We start from the raw sequence: 18,908 nt of genomic DNA, 5'->3' as shown, positions 1-18,908 counted from the left end.
TGAGGCCTCAAGTGATATCCACACAATCAGTATAGTACCAGTATAGTACCATCGGTGGGTCAGCTAAAAGCTGTCTCATGCCACATGATGACGTTAGTTCATGTGTGAGAACTTTGCTCATAGACTGACTTCGCACTTTACCCAGCATTGAAATCAGGGCGGCCAGTCTAAAAACATACCATTCAGATTCACAGCCATTTAAATCAGGGCGCCCAGTGTAAAAACATAACATTCAGATTCACAGCCATTTCAAAACATGTGTATGCCAAATACATTGATTGTGTTGTATATGTAAAAACAATGCCTTATTAATGTATTTGGTTTTATGTATGTTTTTTGTTTGCTTGTTTTTGCAGGATGTCAGAAGGGCTTTTTCAGACATGGGCATTGAGGTACAACACAGCACAGCACAGTGATCTGAAGAACACCATCCTTAGAGAGAAAGTAGCTACATCTTATTCAAAATCTCAACGTTGGTGTCAATAGTTTTCTCTCTTCTCTTCTCTTCTCTCTCTCTCTGTCTCTCTCTCTGTCTGTGTGTCTGTGTTTGTGCCAATAGGTGAACGAACTGAAAGTCTTGATCAGTAAGAAAGACGTGAAGCCCATTTCTGAGAAAGGCCAGAGCGGTGAAAAGGGAGAGACGGGGCAAAGGGGACCACCTGGACTTGATGTGAGTGTGTGTGTGTGTGTGTGTGTGTGTGTGTGTGTGTGTGTGTGTGTGTGTGTGTGTGTGTGTGTGTGTCTGCGTGTGTGTGTGTGTGTTTGTGTGTATGTGTGTGTGTGTGTGTGTGTGTGTGTGTGTGTGTGTGTGTGTGTGTGTGTGTCTGCGTGTGTGTGTGTGTGTGTGTGTGTGTGTGTGTGATGGTGCCACACAATGAAGACGGCACAACAACTGAAAAAGAGAGCCTTCAAAGCTTTGTCTTAAAACAGATGAGTGGTTAAATGGCTGTTTTCTTATGTCCCTCTCTCCCTTTTGTCACCCTCCTTTCTCTCACTCACCCTTTCTCTTCTTCCTGCATTGTCTCTCTATCCCTCCATTCCTGTCTCCCACAGGGTGCTCGAGGTCTCCCAGGGGAGCGTGGGTCCAAAGGGGAGTCGGGAGATAGGGGTCCCCCTGGCCCCCAGGGCCCTACAGGCCGCGCCATCGGAGAACGGGGACCAGAAGGACCGCCAGGCCAGGCAGGAGAGCCCGGAAAACCAGGAATACCAGGAGTTCCAGGACGTGCCGGAGAGCTGGGCGAAGCTGGAAAACCAGGAGACAAGGTAATGGAAAGGATGATGAGTAGAATGACAACAGGTCCTAGCGATATAACTTTACATTTGTTTGTTGTTTTTAAACAAACAAATAATGAAAAAAACAAAAAAACAAATACAGTATAGAAACTTGTACGACAATTACACAGTGGTCTGAATTTCAGAACATGCATGATGTGAAGATGTATTTATATGTATATGAGATGGCTGTGTATGTTACTGTGTAATGTACTGTGTTGTTTAGGGAGAGAGAGGAGAGAGAGGAGACAAAGGCGAGCCTGTGAGTACCTTGCACACCTTCATAAACATGCTGTATCCAGACCTTAGTGATTCCAGGCATATGATATGATTATGTTGTGTTTTAGGGCCGAGTTGGTTTGACAGGGGCTGTAGGACCCCCAGGACCAAAGGTACAAACACACGCAAACATACATACACCTGTATACACACTCCACTCACTCAGATGCACACACACACACTTACTTGTCCTTCGCACTTAATTCACACACACACACACACACACACACACACACACACACACACACACACACACACATACCCACACACACATACACACACACTGTAGACATGCAAGCACATACTGTATACTGATCACCCATACACCCACACTCACTCAGACACACACACACACACACACATACACACACACACACACACAAACATGCAATAATCACACACATACACGTATGGATATACACTCAGATATGAAAACAGAAATGTAGATTAACAGTGGTTAGTAATGAACTGGTAACATAGCAGCATTAACACATTTTCTCCCAGGGGGAGAGTCTTGCTACTGCGTCTAGCGTTCCTGGACCTCGGGGTCTTCCTGGAATCCAGGGCATCAGAGGGGAGCCCGGGTCCGCGGGACTGCCTGGAGCAAAAGGAGACAGGGTGAGACTGAGACTGAACGCTTTACACTAACCATCCCTCATCAGACTGATATACACATGTCAAAAACACTTAGCAGACTAATATAAAAAAATGTTATAAACATTAACCATGCCTTAGTTATAAGACTAATATAAAGATGTTATACACATTAACCATGCCTTAGTTATAAGACTAATATAAAGATGTTATAAACATTAACCAAGCCTTAGTTATAAGACTAATATAAAGATGTTATACACATTAACCATGCCTTAGTTATAAGACTAATATAAAGATGTTATACACATTAACCATGCCTTAGTTATAAGACTAATATAAAGATGTTATAAACATTAACCATGCCTTAGTTATAAGACTAATATAAAGATGTCATAAACACTTTAAAGTGCCCATATTATGACTATTTTTCAACAAGTTAAAATAGGTCTATGAGTTCCAGAAAACATGTTTCTGAAGTTGTTTGCTGGAAATAGCTTGTAGGAAAAGATTCTTACCTACCTCTATTAAACTCTTTTTCAGTCCCTGTCAAAGTGTGCTGTTTCTGCTGCTCATTACATATTAATGAGCTGCTGCTCACTTACCCACGCCCCACTCCATTAACTGTTACCAGGGTCATTCGTGCCAAATCAACAAATGCCTTCAGCCTAGCCTGACCATCTTGGCTTTGCTTCATACTTTATGTCAATAATGCTAAATATTACCCAACAACTACTGTGCAAAGGTTTAAGCTTGTATCTACATTATTTTCTGAGATATGTAGGCTTAAAAAACAGTTGAACTCGTAGGCTTGGTGTGGAGAGGTGGGGTGTTGATTATGCAACGTCTGAAACACGCCAATTCAAAATCCCCTAACATCTACTACACCTTCGTTTTACATAGTATAGCCTGTAGCTAACACTTAGCCTACCATAATCTCTATGTAAAACGGTTAGCTTTCTAGCTAGCTATCTAACAGTGGAACTTCAGTAGCCTACAACATAAGCTTAGCTATCTCACCTAGTTGTAGGAAATATGTAAGTGATGGAATTAGAATGAATCCCATGAACAAACAGATAACTCTTGAACCAACCTTATTTTGTGCCTTTTATTCACGTTTGTTCAACGATTTAGTAAGTATAAATCCTTTTCCCTGCCCACTTAGATGCAGCTCCATAGGTTTCCATTATATTCACATAACGTAATTGCCCTAAAAGGAGGTGGTGGGTGGGAATATTGAAATGTTTCGGCTTGTGACGTCAAAAGCCTTGCCGATTTTGACCAGCTCACCCTGGAGGCTGAAGGCAGGATACATCCAGAAACCCTTATCTCACTCAAAACAGCATGGGTGTTTTTTTTTTCAAGTTTGTATGTGTGTGGAAGCACCAGAGACACACAATAACACATCAAATCCCAGAAAAAGTGATTTTTTCATAATATGGGCACTTTAACCATCCTTCGTAAGATTGACATAAACATGCAATGCACATGTGATTATAGGTGGTCTAATCTGCCACAAGTTCTAATTTATGATGTTATAGAGCTGTCAAAATAACTGATTCATTTCGATTAATTAATTTGATAAAAAATAACTGATTAAAAAAACTAGTGCAGATTGATCGATTCTGTATGACCTTTAACCCCAGCCGTTCTAGTCAGTAACCATTAGACTGTAAAATGAAGGAGAGAGAAGAAAATGTGCTGCCTAGATCATTGATTGGAACATTTACTTTTAAAAAACGGCCTGATGGTGTTGATAAAAATAAAGTGTTGATTAAAATGAAGTCCTCTGTAATGTCTGCAGCAAGGAATTTGCATATCACCGGAGTTTGTCAACTCTAAAGTCGCACATCAATGCAAAGAAATAGTGTTGACATTGAGGGGAGTGTTTCATTGTGTCCCCTAGGTTATATCTGTGGCCTGAAATGCCTTTTATGTGAAAAAAAACTTCTTCCCGAAGCACTTTTGAATTTATTTCCTCAGTATATTAGGTCATATCATAGATTATTATGGCCATTATTTGAACAGTGAAAATAAAAATAAAAAAGTTTTTGAACTTTAATGTCACTAATGCTGATTATTCAATGATTCATTTGAATTTAAATATTTAAAATACTTTCACAGCAAAAATTATATATGCGATTCATTTAGATTAATTAATCACAGAGTATAAATTTAAATTTGATTACATTTAAAAAATTTAATCGATTGACAGCCCTAGTTATATTGTAATTTAATTGGTACTTGTAAATGCTTTTGTAGCTCATTAGTTTGAATCATAAGGTGATCTTGAAAAGGAAGGAAGGAGCTCATGAGAATGACTGATAATGCTATATTATTAATTCACACGTTGCTGACTGTAAAAGACAACTAACCTGTATGTCTCATTATCTCACAGTGAATGTTTGGATGCGTAATGACCATATGTGACTCTGTAAGCCTGTCCCAAAGTAGACTGTTGTTTTTCTCAGGGTGTCGCTGGTTCCCGGGGAGAAAAGGGGGACAGAGGCGACCATGGAGAGAAGGGCCGTGATGGCTTTGCTGTAAGTCCATTCATCACTCAGATGTCTTCAGTCTTTTGAATTATGGCATTTTAAAAACTCTGTCTGGGCCTAATTATTTTCCAATCATTTTCAAAAGTGCAGAAGTTGCTGACTGACCATTATTTAATCAAAGACTAAAGATGTTCTTTTGTATTTTTCCATCTGTTGCTGATATTTCATAATGTCAACACGAACAGCAACATGAACAACAAAACTACAACATAGTTTATTGTGGGAAATATGTCCTAGTAATATTCACCAGAGCCTAATGTGTGTGTGTGTGTGTGTGTGTGTGTGTGTGTGTGTGTGTGTGTGTGTGTGTGTGTGTGTGTGTGTGTGTGTGTGCGTGTGTGCGTGTGTACATGTGTGTGTTTCAGGGATCTCCCGGAGAACCAGGGAAACCTGGATTGGATGGAAAACCAGTAAGAGGGGTTTAATCTGATCACTTTCCAGCATATCATATCCGTACAGATGAAACTGTTAAAATATTATCCTCCAGTCTCTTAAGGGCCGTTCACACCAAGAACGATAACTATAACGATAACTATAATATATATCTCGTTAATATGAATGACAACGTTCACACATAAACTATAACGATAACGACATGAAGAACGATATCGTTGGGGATCACTTTCAGAGCGATTTTGAGAACAATAAAAAGCTAACAGCCAATCATAACTCACATTTAAACCATCACATTCATTAACATAAGGAGAGACTAATCATTGGTCAGTGTGCTTTTATCGTTATGGTTATAGTTATCGTTATCGTTATTGTTCCTGGTGTGAATGGCCCTTGAGAGACGTTTTAAGGATAGATGCAGCACTCCTCTTTGTAAGTCGCTCTGGAAAAAAGCATCAGCTAAATGAATATATGTAAATATAACTTCTAGCTGTATGTGGTCATGAGTGCAGAGAAACTTCCTACTAGAATAGTTTCAAATAAGACACATTTAAATGAAATGAGTTTTATTGGTCATTCAGTGGAAACAAACTGTGAAAGGTAAGCAAGATATTCCTCCTTTTAAATTGATCTTGTGTATTGTATATTCATGATAGATGACCAAGATGTAGTTATAAGATAAGTGTTAGCATAATGTACACATTCATGAAGTCACAGGGAACAGATATATAAATATCAAGGAGAATGGCTGAGGACATTTTGATGACATCTTGTTTGTGTTATTACTGTTGTTGTTATTTACCTGTTGTTCTACCTGGACAGGGTCAGAAGGGCTTTTCAGGGCTGCCAGGCCCCCCTGTGAGTAACAGTAGCTCAGCAGGAGTGACTATTATGGGATGGGACGTGGTACGGGATCAGTACAGTGAGAGGCTGGGCATTGGCTGACCAGTAGATCCAGAATCTGGTGCAGAGCTGCTGAAGGCTTTGCAGAATGTGCACGTGACAAGCAGAATGCATTGCCTCTAATGCCTTGTGCCTCTATCTTTCTCTTCTATGTTCCCTCATCTGTTCATTTCTCCTCTCCTCACTCCTTTTCTCTATCCCTCTCTCTTTATTTCGCTTTGACCTTCCTTTTTTGCCTCTTGGCCGTTTTCTCTCCCTCTTTCTTCCTGCCTCTCTCTCTCCCTTCTAGGGTTCCCCTGGGTTCCCAGGTGTAATAGGCCGACCGGTAGGTGATATGGCTGTCTCTTCTTGCTGCTTTGCTCATAGTTAGAGGGTGTGGAGGGTGGGGGAGGTAATTTTTTTAACGTGTGAGGTTTGACTGATGTGTGTTTTAATGACTGTTTTTGGTTTATTTACGATAGGGTAATCCTGGAGAAACAGGCATAAGGGGACCAACAGTAAGAACCCATAAAACACACGCATGCACACACACACACACACACACACACACACACACACACACACACACACACACACACACACACACACACACCACACACACACCACACACACATACAAACACACACCACACACACACACACACACACACACACACACACACACACACACCACACACACACCACACACACATACAAACACACACACACACACACACACACACACACCACACACACACCACACACACATACAAACACACACCAAGCTAGATCAGAACTCTTTTTTTGCAATGATGTTCATAACAACAAATTCCAACCTGGTGTATATTGTCTAATTATACTTAAAGAATATGTACTATAAAATTACATAAACACTTAAGTATCTTCATCAAATACATTTCAGAATGCTTATAACAGAACACTTATAAATAGTGACTTGCATGGGAATGCTAGAATGACAGAATGACACGACACATTATGAAGTACAAATTGGTGATGTGGTATGATGCTTACAGGGTCCAATGGGTGGCAACGGCCCTCCTGGTCCACCAGGAGTGAAAGTGAGTTGGTGTTTCTCTCTCTCTTTCTTTCTCTCTGTTTCTTTCTCTCTCTCTATCTCTCAGTACAGTATGAATGTTTATTGTTTTATGTTTGCCATAAAGCAACAAACGGATCTTGCAATATGTTTCTGTGTATCTTCCCTTGCAGGGCAACCAGGGACCACCAGGTGTCGGCACTCAAGTAAGTAAAACTTGCCAAACCAGAAAGCTGTCCAAGTGGCCAATCAAACGTGAGATTATGTCCAAGATGTCCAGTAAAACATTTTTATTATAACCAAGATGCCCAGCCAAAAGTGTTGTTATGTCCAAGTAGTCCAATCAAAAGTGTGATTGTTACTGAGATACCCAATCAAATGTGATATGGTGTCCAAGATGTCCAATCAGAAGTGATATTCCCCTCTTTCATTCTCTCCCTCCTCAGGGACCTCCTGGAGCCCAGGGCCCCATGGGATTGCCTGGCCCTGCAGGAACCCCGGGCGCTGTGGTGAGTTATGATTGACTAAGCTGGTTATCCCCCATCTGCTTTATCCATCAGCTTCACAGCTAGACATGGTTAGCCCTGTCAGAGCTGTAAAAAAGTGTCATTTTAGCTTGTGATGTTTAATGTACCACATGTGCTCTTGTGCTAGGAGAGTTAAATAGGATGTAAACCAGCGTCTGCCTTGGGAGTGAATGCTCTTTGCTTTATCTTCCTGTAGGGGCCTCAAGGGCCACCAGGTCTGCCTGGGCAAGTGGTGAGTACACAGCACCAGCAACACCATCACCCAACACCAACTACGACCTAGTCATACAACGAATCATTCAATTCAACAGCAATAACAACAACAACAACAACACAGTTATAGAACATCAACATGTATTCAATAATGCATAAATGATCATGTATGTGTGACAACAGGGTGAGAGTGGCAAGCCAGGTGTACCAGGAAGAGATGGCATACCAGGAAAAGAGGGGACACCAGGATTACCTGGGAAACAGGTGTGTGTGTGTGTGTGTGTGTGTGTGTGTGTGTGTGTGTGTGTGTGTGTGCGTGTGCTTTTGTACACATGATATTATATCATTAGTGTTTTATTTGTCTCTGTGTGTGTGTGCTACTCTTCTCTTCACAGGGTATTCCTGGGCCAGCGGGACCCTCAGGGCTAAAGGGAGAGCAGGGGGACAGTGGTCCTCCAGGCAAGGTGTGTTCACAGTAACAGTGTAATACAAGCACCGGTGCTCTGTAGCTCGCTGTCCGCTATCAGTGTTGTTGTCTCTAACCTTCTGTCTCCCTTCTTCCTCAGAGTGTAGCTGGTCCTCCAGGAGTGAAGGGGGACCGAGTGAGTTCCGTGTGCCCCACGCTTCACGCACTTCACGCACACGTTTTGATGTTTTAGGTCTCCTCTAGTTACATGACTGCTTGACTTAAAATTCCCTTCTGCGCCTTCTCTGATTGGTTTAGGGGTTTCCAGGTCAAACACTACCTGGCACTGCAGGTGAGCCTGGAGTATCTGGACAAAAGGTCAGTACATTAAAGTCAACACCAACAAATTTGACATTTTATCCTTCTGTCTCCTAAAACTAATGATAACTAATTACCAAGGATTGGCCTAAATCAATGAGTTTTCAATGAGTCAGAGTGTTTGTGTAAAAGAGTATGTTGATGTTCTAAGGGAGTATGCTGTCTAAGTCGGTATGTTTGTGTTCTAGGGTGAGAGGGGAGACAAAGGACCTGCTGGATTCAAAGGAGATAAAGTTAGTCTCAATGACTAGTGATTAGTCTTATCTCTGAGGTCTACCTTGAATACTGTGAGTGATTTTACTTCATTGTGTGTGTGTGTGTGTGTGTGTGTGTGTGCGCGCGCGTGTGTGTGTGTGTGTGTGTGTGTTACACAGGGTGTGCCTGGAGATGATGGAACACCAGGGGAAGATGTGAGTTTCGTCTAATCTGATTACACAAGCAAAACAAGAACATATCACAGACTGTTATCTAGAGATGAATATGCCATTCTTTCTAACATCTCTCTCTCTACAACCCCTCCTCACGTTTCCACACTCTCTTTACCCCTCCCTCGGTCTCTGTCTGTCTCTCCTAACTGTTTTACACAGGGCTTCCCAGGACCACCTGGCCCTAAAGGAGACAAAGTGAGACCAACACCTCTGCTTATTATCCCTTCTTACCTTTAGCCAAGAACGATAGATAGATTCTACAGGTTTACAATACCTGAGTCTGTTGAACACTGTTGTTAATGTAGGCCTATACACCGTCTCACAGTTAAGGACAGGGTAGACATAATCAACAACAAACATTGTTTACTCAGTGAAGATTGACTGAGACTGAAAGAAGTAATGGGATGGGCATTTCAAGCATACAGTAGCTAAAGGGATAGAATACTATACCTCCTCCTGTGCACACACATAGAACACAGACGGAGGGAGAATGAGCCACGCATGGTGCTGTTTTTTTGACGTGTATCATTTATTTAAAGATGACAGAGAATTGAAAACGTTTTTTATCTTGACTTTGTTGAATAAGGAGAGTTCGGTGCACAGCTACAAAGCTACCAGCTGGAAAAATGGTTGAAGGAAATAAATTATGGACCTTGTGTAATGTACTGAACCTACAGTACATAGCCTTACAATTACATGTGATAGGTGTTGTGCTGTGTATGAGAGGGCTGATTTTTCACGAGTGTGAGTTATTCTGAGTTATTCTGAGTGCTTATTATGAGTGTGGTGGTCACTGAAGAGTTGTATTTTCAGGGGGAAAGAGGAGTGGGACTCGCAGGCCCTCCAGGACGAGTAGGACCTGCAGGGCTGAAGGTATAACTCACACACACACACACACAGACACACACACACACACACACATACACACACACGCACACACACTTGAGAACACATAAGTGCTACAATACAGTATAGCCCAAACAAATAACAGTCAATCAGCAAAATCCAGCCCTAGTCATTGGGCATGTTGTGTCATTCAGATTTTTCACTGTTTGTGCTGTGGCCTGGGGTTAGGCAAAGATTAAGTGAGTATAGATGACAAAAACATTGCCAGGAAGTGGATGCTGTGTTTGCCAGGAAGTGTCATCTGTGTTTGCGTCTGCCTTGAATTTCCCCTGGGGATCAATAAAGTATCTATCTACTATCTGTCAGGGAGACACTGGCCTCCCCGGGTCGCCTGGCCCTCCAGGGCCCCAGGGTGCAGCAGGAACTTCGGGTCAGCCTGGCGTAAGAGGAGAGGTTGGGCCTCCAGGACCCGCTGGACCACCAGGAGAGAGGGTGGGTAGACAATATACATCTGTATCTGTGTTTTATTTAGATGTTGCAACCAGAATGGACTGTCCCTGTTCTCACCCTTCAGTTCCCACCTCTCTCTCTCTCTGTAACTTTCATGCTCTCTCTTTCCCTCTCCCCCCATTCTCTCTCTATCTCTCTCTCTATCTCTGCCATACACAGACATGCAAACATTTGATGTTAGTGTATATGATTGTATTGAATGCTTGTGTGATTTTTGTCTGTTTGTGAAGTATGTCTGTGAGTTTGAGATTCATACTTTGAATGTTTATATGAGTGTTTTGATATATATATTATGGATGGTGTCTTTGCATACAAGAGCTCTGCCTTGAATGTGTGTAATCATTTATTGTGTGTGTGTGTGTGTGTGTGTGTGTGTGTGTCTGTCTGTCTGTCTGTCTGTCTCTGTGTGTGTGTGTGTGTGTGTGTGTGTGTGTGTGTGTGTGTGTGTGTGTGTGTGTGTGTGTGTGTGTGTGTTTGGTGCTACAGGGTCTACAGGGCTTCGTCGGGAGAATTGGCAGCCAAGGAGCACCAGGATCTGCAGGACCTCCTGGCCCTGCTGTATGAACTCAACATGATACACACATTCTAATGAGGACTCAACATGTTATACCCACATATTATAATAAGAACTCGATATGTTATACACACATTATAATAAGAACTCAACATGTTATACATACACATTATAATAAGGACTCAACATGATACACACACATTATAATAAGGACACAACATGTTATACACACACATTATAATAAGGACTCAACATGATACACATACATTATAATAAGAACTCAACATGTTATAAACACACATTATAATAAAAACATGTTATACACACACATTATAATAAGAACTCAACATGATATACACACATTATAATAAGGACCCAACATGTTATACACACACATTATAACGTGGACTCAACATGATACACACACATTATAATAAGGACTCAACATGATACACACACATTATAATAAGGACTCAACATGATACACAAACATTCAAATAAGGATTCTAATAAGGACTCAACATGATACACATACATTTTAATAAGGATTCTAAAAAGGACTCAACATGATACACACACATTCTAATAAGGACACAACACGTTACATACACATTTTAGTGAGGACACAACACGTTACACACATGTTCTAATGAAGACTCAACATGATACACACACATGTTCTAATGAGGACTCAGCACGTCACACACACACATGTTCTAATTAGAACTCAACATGTTACACACAGCACCTCTTTGTCCCAGTCAGGAGAAATGCATGTTGTATTTATTTCAGTTTTGTCCTTTCTCCCCTAGGGTGCACCCGGCACAAATGGCCTCAAAGGTGACAAGGTATGCGCTTACGTACATAAAGTTAATATATTTCATTGACAGCTCTTTGTGACAAGCCACATATACTCTAAGCCTGCATGTGCTGTACATAAGCCTGCATTTGCTAATGCAAAGCGAATGATGTGCCTGCTGGAGTGCATACGTGTTTTGTGCAGTGTACAGTATGTCCTTGAGACAGGAGGTGTATGAGTATGTGCTACAGTATGTACACATGTGTGCTTACGGGAGGTTTATGGTGTGTGTGTTTTCTGCAGGGGGAGTCCGGAGTGGGAGCTCCAGGAGCTAGAGGAGAGAGAGGAGACCTCGGGCCCCGGGTAATCATAAAAATAATAATGATGATGATGATGATAATAAGGATAATATATAACAAGGATAGTATTTTTTATAGGATAAGGACTCCAGTGACTCAAGGGTGCTGATGGTGGCAAGGATGTACAGAAATAGAGATGCACCAAAGGATCGCAATATTATGTTTTGTGACATTTGTATCAATTCTCAAAAACACTGTATCGATTTTTAATTAATAATACATGCAAAATAGTTGCTCTGCTTGCATCAATTTTATGCAAGTGGTGTGTTTGTTATACCATGAAAATTATATTTAGATTAGAATTAGTTTTTTGTTAGTTAGTTATAGTATCACAATATATCATCCCAATTGAATTGTAAACCCTGTATCATGATACATAGGATTGTCAGTTTATTGCCAATGAGGCATAGGAGCTGATGTACATCAACAAGAATTCATTCATATTCATATTGATGTATACAGTGTAAATAGCCATTGCTACATATTTTAATGTGTTTTAATTTACAGTTCATAGACTGAAATTGATACTAATGAAGTACTGTGATACTAATAGAGCACTGGTGTGTGTGTGTGTGTGTGTGTGTGTTTCTAGGGAGAGGAAGGGCGTGCTGGAGTGGACGGAGCCCGAGGGCCTGCGGTAAACACTTCTTTACTGCCCTCACTTGCATTTTCCTGATGTATCTCTTTTTTCCCACTCCAACACATGTTTGTGTGTGTGTGTGTGTGTATATATCTGTCTGTGTGTGTGTATGTGTGTGTGTGTTTGTGTGTGTGTGTGTGTCTGTCTGTCTGTCTGTGTGTATGTGTGTTTGTGTACATGTGTGTGTCTGTCTGTGTGTCTGTGTGTGTGTGTGTGTGTGTGTGTGTGTGTGTGTGTGCGTGTGCGTGTGTGTTTGTTTGTTTGTGTACATGTGTGTGATTTCAGGGTTCTCCTGGTAGCAGAGGAGACAGAGGAGAAAAAGTGAGTATCCGCACAAACACTCCTCACTGGATGCTTGTTGTTGCCACAGATTTGACCACATTCATCAGTTCTCCTCTGCAGTAGGAACTCAGGAGAGGGCACCAATTCTTCCAGAAGCCTATTTCTAACCCCAACATTCCTGTTCTAGCTCTAAATGCTTTGCTTTTGTCTCGACTTGAATTAATTCTGTTTGGACAACAATGGCTAGCTTCAAGCCAAACCCTCACTGTCTTTGATGACAACAGAAAACAGTGGCAAGTCTGTCTGGCATCTGTGCATTCTGCACATATCTCACAGCACTTAGTGGTCAGGAGAAACACTGCAAACTCAGCAGGCCTGCCCTGTGTAACAGTGATCTTAATAGCCATGGCAACTGTGCCAGACTCATGAATACACAGTACCTTACGCTTATTATCATTTATGAATATACATTGTCTTTCCTAGGGAGACGCTGGTGCTCAAGGAGACAAGGGAGAAAAGGTTTGTAGTTTCATGACCTGTTTACAGTACATGCTGTATTTCCAGATTTATATGCTTTTATTGTGTTTTGCAAGATGCTATTTGACCCACTCCAAATGTAGTGTAAGGCAACATGGATGAAACTAATCTATTATACAACTTTTATACAACAAGTAATAAAACTTACTTTTTTAATACAAATGCAATACATTGAGCTACAAAAACTGAACAGACAATCATTGATCATGTTTTGGACCAGAATCTTTATGTTTGTAATTTTTGTTAACCCTTGAAGTGAAGCACAACTAACTCACCTCTGACTGTGGTTGTTGTGAACAGGGGGAAACTCTGCTTGTGGGAGGGGAACAAGGAGAGAAAGGAATCAAAGGGGAAAGGGTAAGTTAGTGTCCTTTTGCAAACAAGCAGGGGATCTGCTGTAACTCAAGCTCAGGTCCCTATATATTCTGTATTGTCTTGTCATATATATGGGTCATTCCCTATCAGTTCAAACAGCCATGACCCCATGGTCTCAGAATGTTTTGTTCAAACAGTCTCCCATGTCTTATGTAAGAGACGACATGGTGTTCGGGTGTCAGAAGATAATGCACATTCAAGGTAGTAACCATGACGTGAAACCAAGACCTTGGTTTCAAATTTGGTCTCATTTGAAAGCATTTCCTAAATTAAATTGCTTCCAATATATACCATTGCAAATGGCTGATCCTCAATTCATAGGCTCAATTCATAATGACACATAGAAACTATGTATCAAATATGACACAAATCGGCCAAAAGGGGCCACAACAGACACGTCATTATCTCAAGAACCGCTTAATCTTAATCTTAAACTGCAGGTCCCCTTTTTCATATGTTGAACCTATTGAATAGTCAAGTATTTCCCTTTAGGGGCGTCTCCATCCAAACTGCTTGGACCCCGTTAATCACCACTTGTGACTATATTATTTTTATCTGTCTTATTATTTTATTTGTCTAATGTCTAATGCCAATCCTCTCCCAGGGTGACCGAGGCCCTAAAGGGGTTCAGGGGGAAAAGGGTATAAAAGGAGAAGAGGGACCTCCAGGACTACAGGTGTGTGTGTGTGTGTGTGTGTGTGTGCGTGTCTGTGTGCCTGTGTGCGGGCATGTGTGTGTGTGCGTTCCTGTGCCTTTATTTTGGTGTTTACTGGGCTACTATTCGGACTGTTCACTGTCTAGTTGTTCTTCTCATATCTGAAGATGGCTGGAATGTGTGGTGAAGTTCACCAAATATAACAAAACGTGCTCTCAACCATTAGTCAACCGTCAGTGACTTTACCTTCACCTTCAATGTACCTTCACCTTAAATGTACCTTCACCTTCACCTTCACCTTCAATGTACCTTCACCTCCACCTTCAATGTACCTTCACCTTCACCTTCAATGTACCTCCACCTTCACCTTCAATGTACCTTCACCTTCACCTTCACCTTCAATGTACCTTCACCTTCACCTTCAACTTCACCTTCAATGTACCTTCACCTTCACCTTCACCTTCACCTTCAATGTACCTTCAAAATTGTTTAAAAATAATATGTGGTGGGGTGTATGTTCAAATAAAATGTGGTGGGGTCTGTGTATCAGAGTAAGAGTGGCGCTAAAGATGTGTTCTTGTGCATGTGTGTAAACATGTTCTTGTGTGTATGCTTATAGGGTATACAGGGAGAGTCCGGGGGCAGGGGATCCTCTGGATTCCCCGGAGCACGAGGGCCCGGTGGACAGAAGGTGATTAGCATTAATCAGCGATAATCATGAATCCCAATACTTACTGTATGGAGTGCAGCAGCCAATGTGGAAACACCGCAGACCAATGGGAGTTTTGTTGATTTAAATTTCTCCCTCTCTCGTCTCTGAATATTAATTATTTCTCCATCTTCCTCTTTTTCTATCTCCTTTATTTAGGGTGAAGCTGGTATGCCAGGACTACCAGGCGAATCGGTAGGAGACTGTGTGTCTGTGCTTGTGTGTTTGTGTGTGTGTCTGTGCATGTGTGTCTGTGTGTGTGTGTGTCTGTGTGTGCGTGTGCGTGTGTGCGTGTGTACAGTATGTGTGTACAGTATGTGTGTGTGTGTGTGTGTGTGTGTGTGTGTTTATGCATTTGTGTGAATGTGTGTTTGTGTGTGTGTATCTGCCTGTCTATTTTGACAATGCTGTATACACTGAACATGTTCATAGGGCGCATGTTTACTTTGTGTATTTTCTCCAGGGCTCTCCAGGGAAAGATGGCTTACCTGGACTGAGAGGCGAAAAAGGAGAGTTTGGCATGACAGGACCACGGGGGAGCAAGGTGTGTGTGTGTGTGTGTGTGTGTGTGTGTGTTTGTGCATGTAAACACATATAATTATCGCAGTCAGGTAGATCAGCTATTATAGTGAAATCAGCTTTGTTAAGAGTTCAGTTAGAATCAATACATTGACAATACATTGTTGGACTTTTACTTTCTGAAGCAAGAGTTTTTGACAACTGGTCTTTGGTAAAATAAAGTTTTATCATTGGGAAAACTGTCGTTGGATACATCAGCTCTGTGTTTAAGCTGTTGGTGTCTCTGACTGGTGATGAAGGGGGAACCAATGATTTCCTGTGTTTTTTAGGGGGACCGGGGTTCTAAGGGAGCCTGCGGAGCGGCTGGACCCAAAGGAGAAAGGGTGAGTTAATGAAGCATTAATTGCGGAAATGAAAAGAATAATATATGCTAGAGCATTTGGTTAGGCTGAAATAATACAAACTGAGGTTGGCACAGGGACCTCTGTAAAATCAAAAGGTGTAATATTATGACCACCGCTAGGGCTAAAATATAGGTCACATTTGTCAAAGTTTTTATTTGGTCAACGATTCCCAGGACACTGAAGTACATGACATGGGGCACATGAAATGTGGTGGGCATGTAGCCCCACTAGGCTGATAAGGAATAGAAGCTTTTAGCTTCACTAAATTTGCAGGATACATGTATGCAGGATTTCCATGACAACCTCCGGACATTGAGTTTGGTGAAATTCCGTTTGATATGAATTATATTATGTGAAATGGTGGAAGAGTCCAATGTTTTTGTTCACAGGGTGATGCTGGGCTTCATGGGCGTGCTGGTATGCCAGGGAGGAAAGGAGAGCAGGTAACACACACACAGAGGCACACACACAGACACACACACACACACACACACACACACACACACACACAAACACAGATACAGACACATGCACACACACACACATTTACAGACACACACAAATACAGCCACATACACACTTACAGACATATATACACACAACTGTACACACCACTTGACATTCACAATCCATGACCTGGTTCAAACAAAGTCACACAGTCAGGGACTCAAACTAACTACGTAACCCTCTCCATCCCACAGGGAGAAGTAGGTGCTCCAGGCATCACTGGGGCTCAAGGCAAAGAGGGCCTTATTGGCCCGAAGGTGAGAAAGGGTTTGTCCCTTAATACAGTGAAAACGTTTATTCTTCAAACACAGAAATTGATTGTCAATATTCATAATTATTGACGAGTAAGAATGGATGCGACATTTGTGTGTGTGTGTGTGTGTGTAATATGCCTATGTTCAGGGTGACCGAGGATTCGATGGCATCACCGGGCCTAAAGGAGGCCAAGGGGAGAAGGGTGAAAGGGTGAGTTGAAAACGGTTTTTCCAGTTACTTTGCATAACATACCAAGATGAATTGACATTATTTCTATTATGACGTTCTTATTTGTGTCTTCCTTTACCAGGGGCCCCCTGGTATCCCTGGGCCCCCGGGGCCAAGAGGTGTGGATGGGGCTGCAGGGCTTACTGGCCCCCAAGGGCCTGCAGGGGGCAGAGGGCCTGAAGGACTGCAAGGACAGAAGGTGTGTGTGTGTGTGTGTGTGTGTGTGTGTGTGTGTGTGTGTGTGTGTGTGTGTGTGTGTGTGTGTGTGTGTGTGTCTCTTTATCTTTGTCTCTTTGTCAGTCACCTAGGGCCTAAAGTTGTCCATGACATATAAACATATGCATATCCATTGATGACATCAGTATTATTTTTGTGATTGTGTTCTTCTTGGGTAAATGAGTTATACACCCATTGGACAAGATAACGCAAAGCTGTTTCCCTTTTAATTCAAACTGCTAGAATGTGTTACAGCTTGTAATGTGTGTCTAAAGGTGTGTGTGTGTGTGTGTGTGTGTGTGTGTGTGTGTGTGTGTGTGTGTGATTTTAGGGGGAGCGTGGCCCTCCTGGTCCTGCCATGGTGGGAGCCAGGGGTATCCCAGGTATACCTGGAGAGAGAGGAGAGCAGGTAACATCCTATCTTGGAAACCAGGACAACTTCACTGCACAGTGTGTGTTGTTAGTGGGAGTGCTCTATCACATTATCAGTTTTATCAACCTTATCATCACATATCACATATGAATTATCAGTTTGATACCACACATACATAGCTGTACTCATAACACTACTACTAATTTGAAAGTATCATGATGCTGTTACAGTGTATTACACTGACGGTATTTGATAGTACATTATATTTGCCCTTTAACTGTGTTATACTAGAGCAGGGGTCGGCAACCTTTTCTCTTAAAAGGGCCATTTCTTTGACCAGAAGTAAAAATAAATCTGTCTGGGGCCGCAAAGATGTCGGAACCATTTAAAAGAAATCAGTTTAGACTTTATTAGCCTCAGGTACATGGCATAATCGTGTTGTGTTGGGACAGCTTGAAGCTTAACAACTGTATGAAATTGCTAGAAATGTTTCATAACTTCCATTTTTAGAGAAAGCCAGGGAGCCACTAGAGAGGAACTAAAGGGCCGCAGGTTGCCTACCCCTGTACTAGAGCTATGTTGTGTGAAGTCCATAGGCATGTACAAAAGGGCATCTTTGATATTGAGTAAATCTAGGGATCTTCGTTACTTATACTATGTGTCTTGTAGTTTGTATAATAATAGTTTAGTTTAGTTTAAAAGTTTTAATTTATCATTTGTATACTTATTTTGCCCATCAATACAGAGGTCTTAATTGGAGATGCAACAGTGTTGTCTGTGACATGTTTGGATGTCTACTGTCGGCTGCATTAGTTACATTACATTTATTGTTGCAATAGTGACCTCTGACAGTTGGTCAATTTGATATGTGATATGTCTAACATTCACTGGGACATGCATCAGTTAAAATGGAGTCTGCTCAAATGAATGGATATTTAAATTATGAGATTTATTTCTCATATTATTTCAGGGCGAAATGGGATTGTCTGGGACCAAAGGAGATAGAGGGGATCCAGGCTTAACGGTCAGCACATACACACACACACACACACACACACACACACACACACACACACAAAAACAAACAAATGCTTAACATGTGCGTACTACACACACATGCATGCACACCCTCACACACCCATCCACAAACACACTCACAGACATGCATACAGACACACACGCAAAACACAAATACAAAAC

At 41.6% G+C, this 18,908-nt stretch overlaps 1 protein-coding gene across 1 annotated transcript in view; it reads left to right on the top strand.

The window, feature by feature from the left end:
* The window catches only part of col7a1 (collagen, type VII, alpha 1), a 79,618-nt gene that overhangs the window by 51,442 nt on the left and 9,268 nt on the right, over positions 1 to 18,908 (top strand). Inside the window, exons 71-111 of the mRNA XM_076268661.1 lie at positions 357 to 392; positions 560 to 670; positions 1,054 to 1,263; positions 1,499 to 1,534; positions 1,620 to 1,664; positions 2,056 to 2,169; positions 4,617 to 4,688; positions 5,066 to 5,110; positions 5,916 to 5,951; positions 6,458 to 6,493; positions 7,009 to 7,053; positions 7,202 to 7,234; positions 7,475 to 7,537; positions 7,752 to 7,787; positions 7,952 to 8,032; positions 8,164 to 8,232; positions 8,335 to 8,370; positions 8,493 to 8,552; positions 8,741 to 8,785; positions 8,927 to 8,962; positions 9,140 to 9,175; positions 9,794 to 9,853; positions 10,193 to 10,318; positions 10,823 to 10,894; positions 11,663 to 11,698; positions 11,953 to 12,012; positions 12,601 to 12,645; positions 12,934 to 12,969; positions 13,414 to 13,449; positions 13,768 to 13,824; positions 14,447 to 14,518; positions 15,117 to 15,188; positions 15,366 to 15,401; positions 15,670 to 15,750; positions 16,055 to 16,108; positions 16,519 to 16,572; positions 16,831 to 16,893; positions 17,039 to 17,101; positions 17,202 to 17,318; positions 17,667 to 17,744; positions 18,679 to 18,732. Of these exons, the coding sequence (XP_076124776.1) occupies positions 357 to 392; positions 560 to 670; positions 1,054 to 1,263; positions 1,499 to 1,534; positions 1,620 to 1,664; positions 2,056 to 2,169; positions 4,617 to 4,688; positions 5,066 to 5,110; positions 5,916 to 5,951; positions 6,458 to 6,493; positions 7,009 to 7,053; positions 7,202 to 7,234; positions 7,475 to 7,537; positions 7,752 to 7,787; positions 7,952 to 8,032; positions 8,164 to 8,232; positions 8,335 to 8,370; positions 8,493 to 8,552; positions 8,741 to 8,785; positions 8,927 to 8,962; positions 9,140 to 9,175; positions 9,794 to 9,853; positions 10,193 to 10,318; positions 10,823 to 10,894; positions 11,663 to 11,698; positions 11,953 to 12,012; positions 12,601 to 12,645; positions 12,934 to 12,969; positions 13,414 to 13,449; positions 13,768 to 13,824; positions 14,447 to 14,518; positions 15,117 to 15,188; positions 15,366 to 15,401; positions 15,670 to 15,750; positions 16,055 to 16,108; positions 16,519 to 16,572; positions 16,831 to 16,893; positions 17,039 to 17,101; positions 17,202 to 17,318; positions 17,667 to 17,744; positions 18,679 to 18,732 (2,553 nt within the window). The remainder of the gene's footprint in view (positions 1 to 356; positions 393 to 559; positions 671 to 1,053; positions 1,264 to 1,498; positions 1,535 to 1,619; positions 1,665 to 2,055; positions 2,170 to 4,616; positions 4,689 to 5,065; positions 5,111 to 5,915; positions 5,952 to 6,457; positions 6,494 to 7,008; positions 7,054 to 7,201; positions 7,235 to 7,474; positions 7,538 to 7,751; positions 7,788 to 7,951; positions 8,033 to 8,163; positions 8,233 to 8,334; positions 8,371 to 8,492; positions 8,553 to 8,740; positions 8,786 to 8,926; positions 8,963 to 9,139; positions 9,176 to 9,793; positions 9,854 to 10,192; positions 10,319 to 10,822; positions 10,895 to 11,662; positions 11,699 to 11,952; positions 12,013 to 12,600; positions 12,646 to 12,933; positions 12,970 to 13,413; positions 13,450 to 13,767; positions 13,825 to 14,446; positions 14,519 to 15,116; positions 15,189 to 15,365; positions 15,402 to 15,669; positions 15,751 to 16,054; positions 16,109 to 16,518; positions 16,573 to 16,830; positions 16,894 to 17,038; positions 17,102 to 17,201; positions 17,319 to 17,666; positions 17,745 to 18,678; positions 18,733 to 18,908) is intronic.

The sequence above is a fragment of the Alosa pseudoharengus genome, unplaced genomic scaffold, assembly GCF_046254945.1.
Source record: "Alosa pseudoharengus isolate Yale_2024_CS ecotype anadromous, Long Island Sound unplaced genomic scaffold, YU_APseudo_1.1 YU_APseudo_1.1_scf_5, whole genome shotgun sequence".
NCBI classification, from domain to species: Eukaryota; Metazoa; Chordata; class Actinopteri; order Clupeiformes; family Clupeidae; genus Alosa; species Alosa pseudoharengus.
The sequence above is the reverse complement of the archived record's forward strand: the minus strand, read 5'-3'. Positions and strand labels throughout refer to the sequence as shown.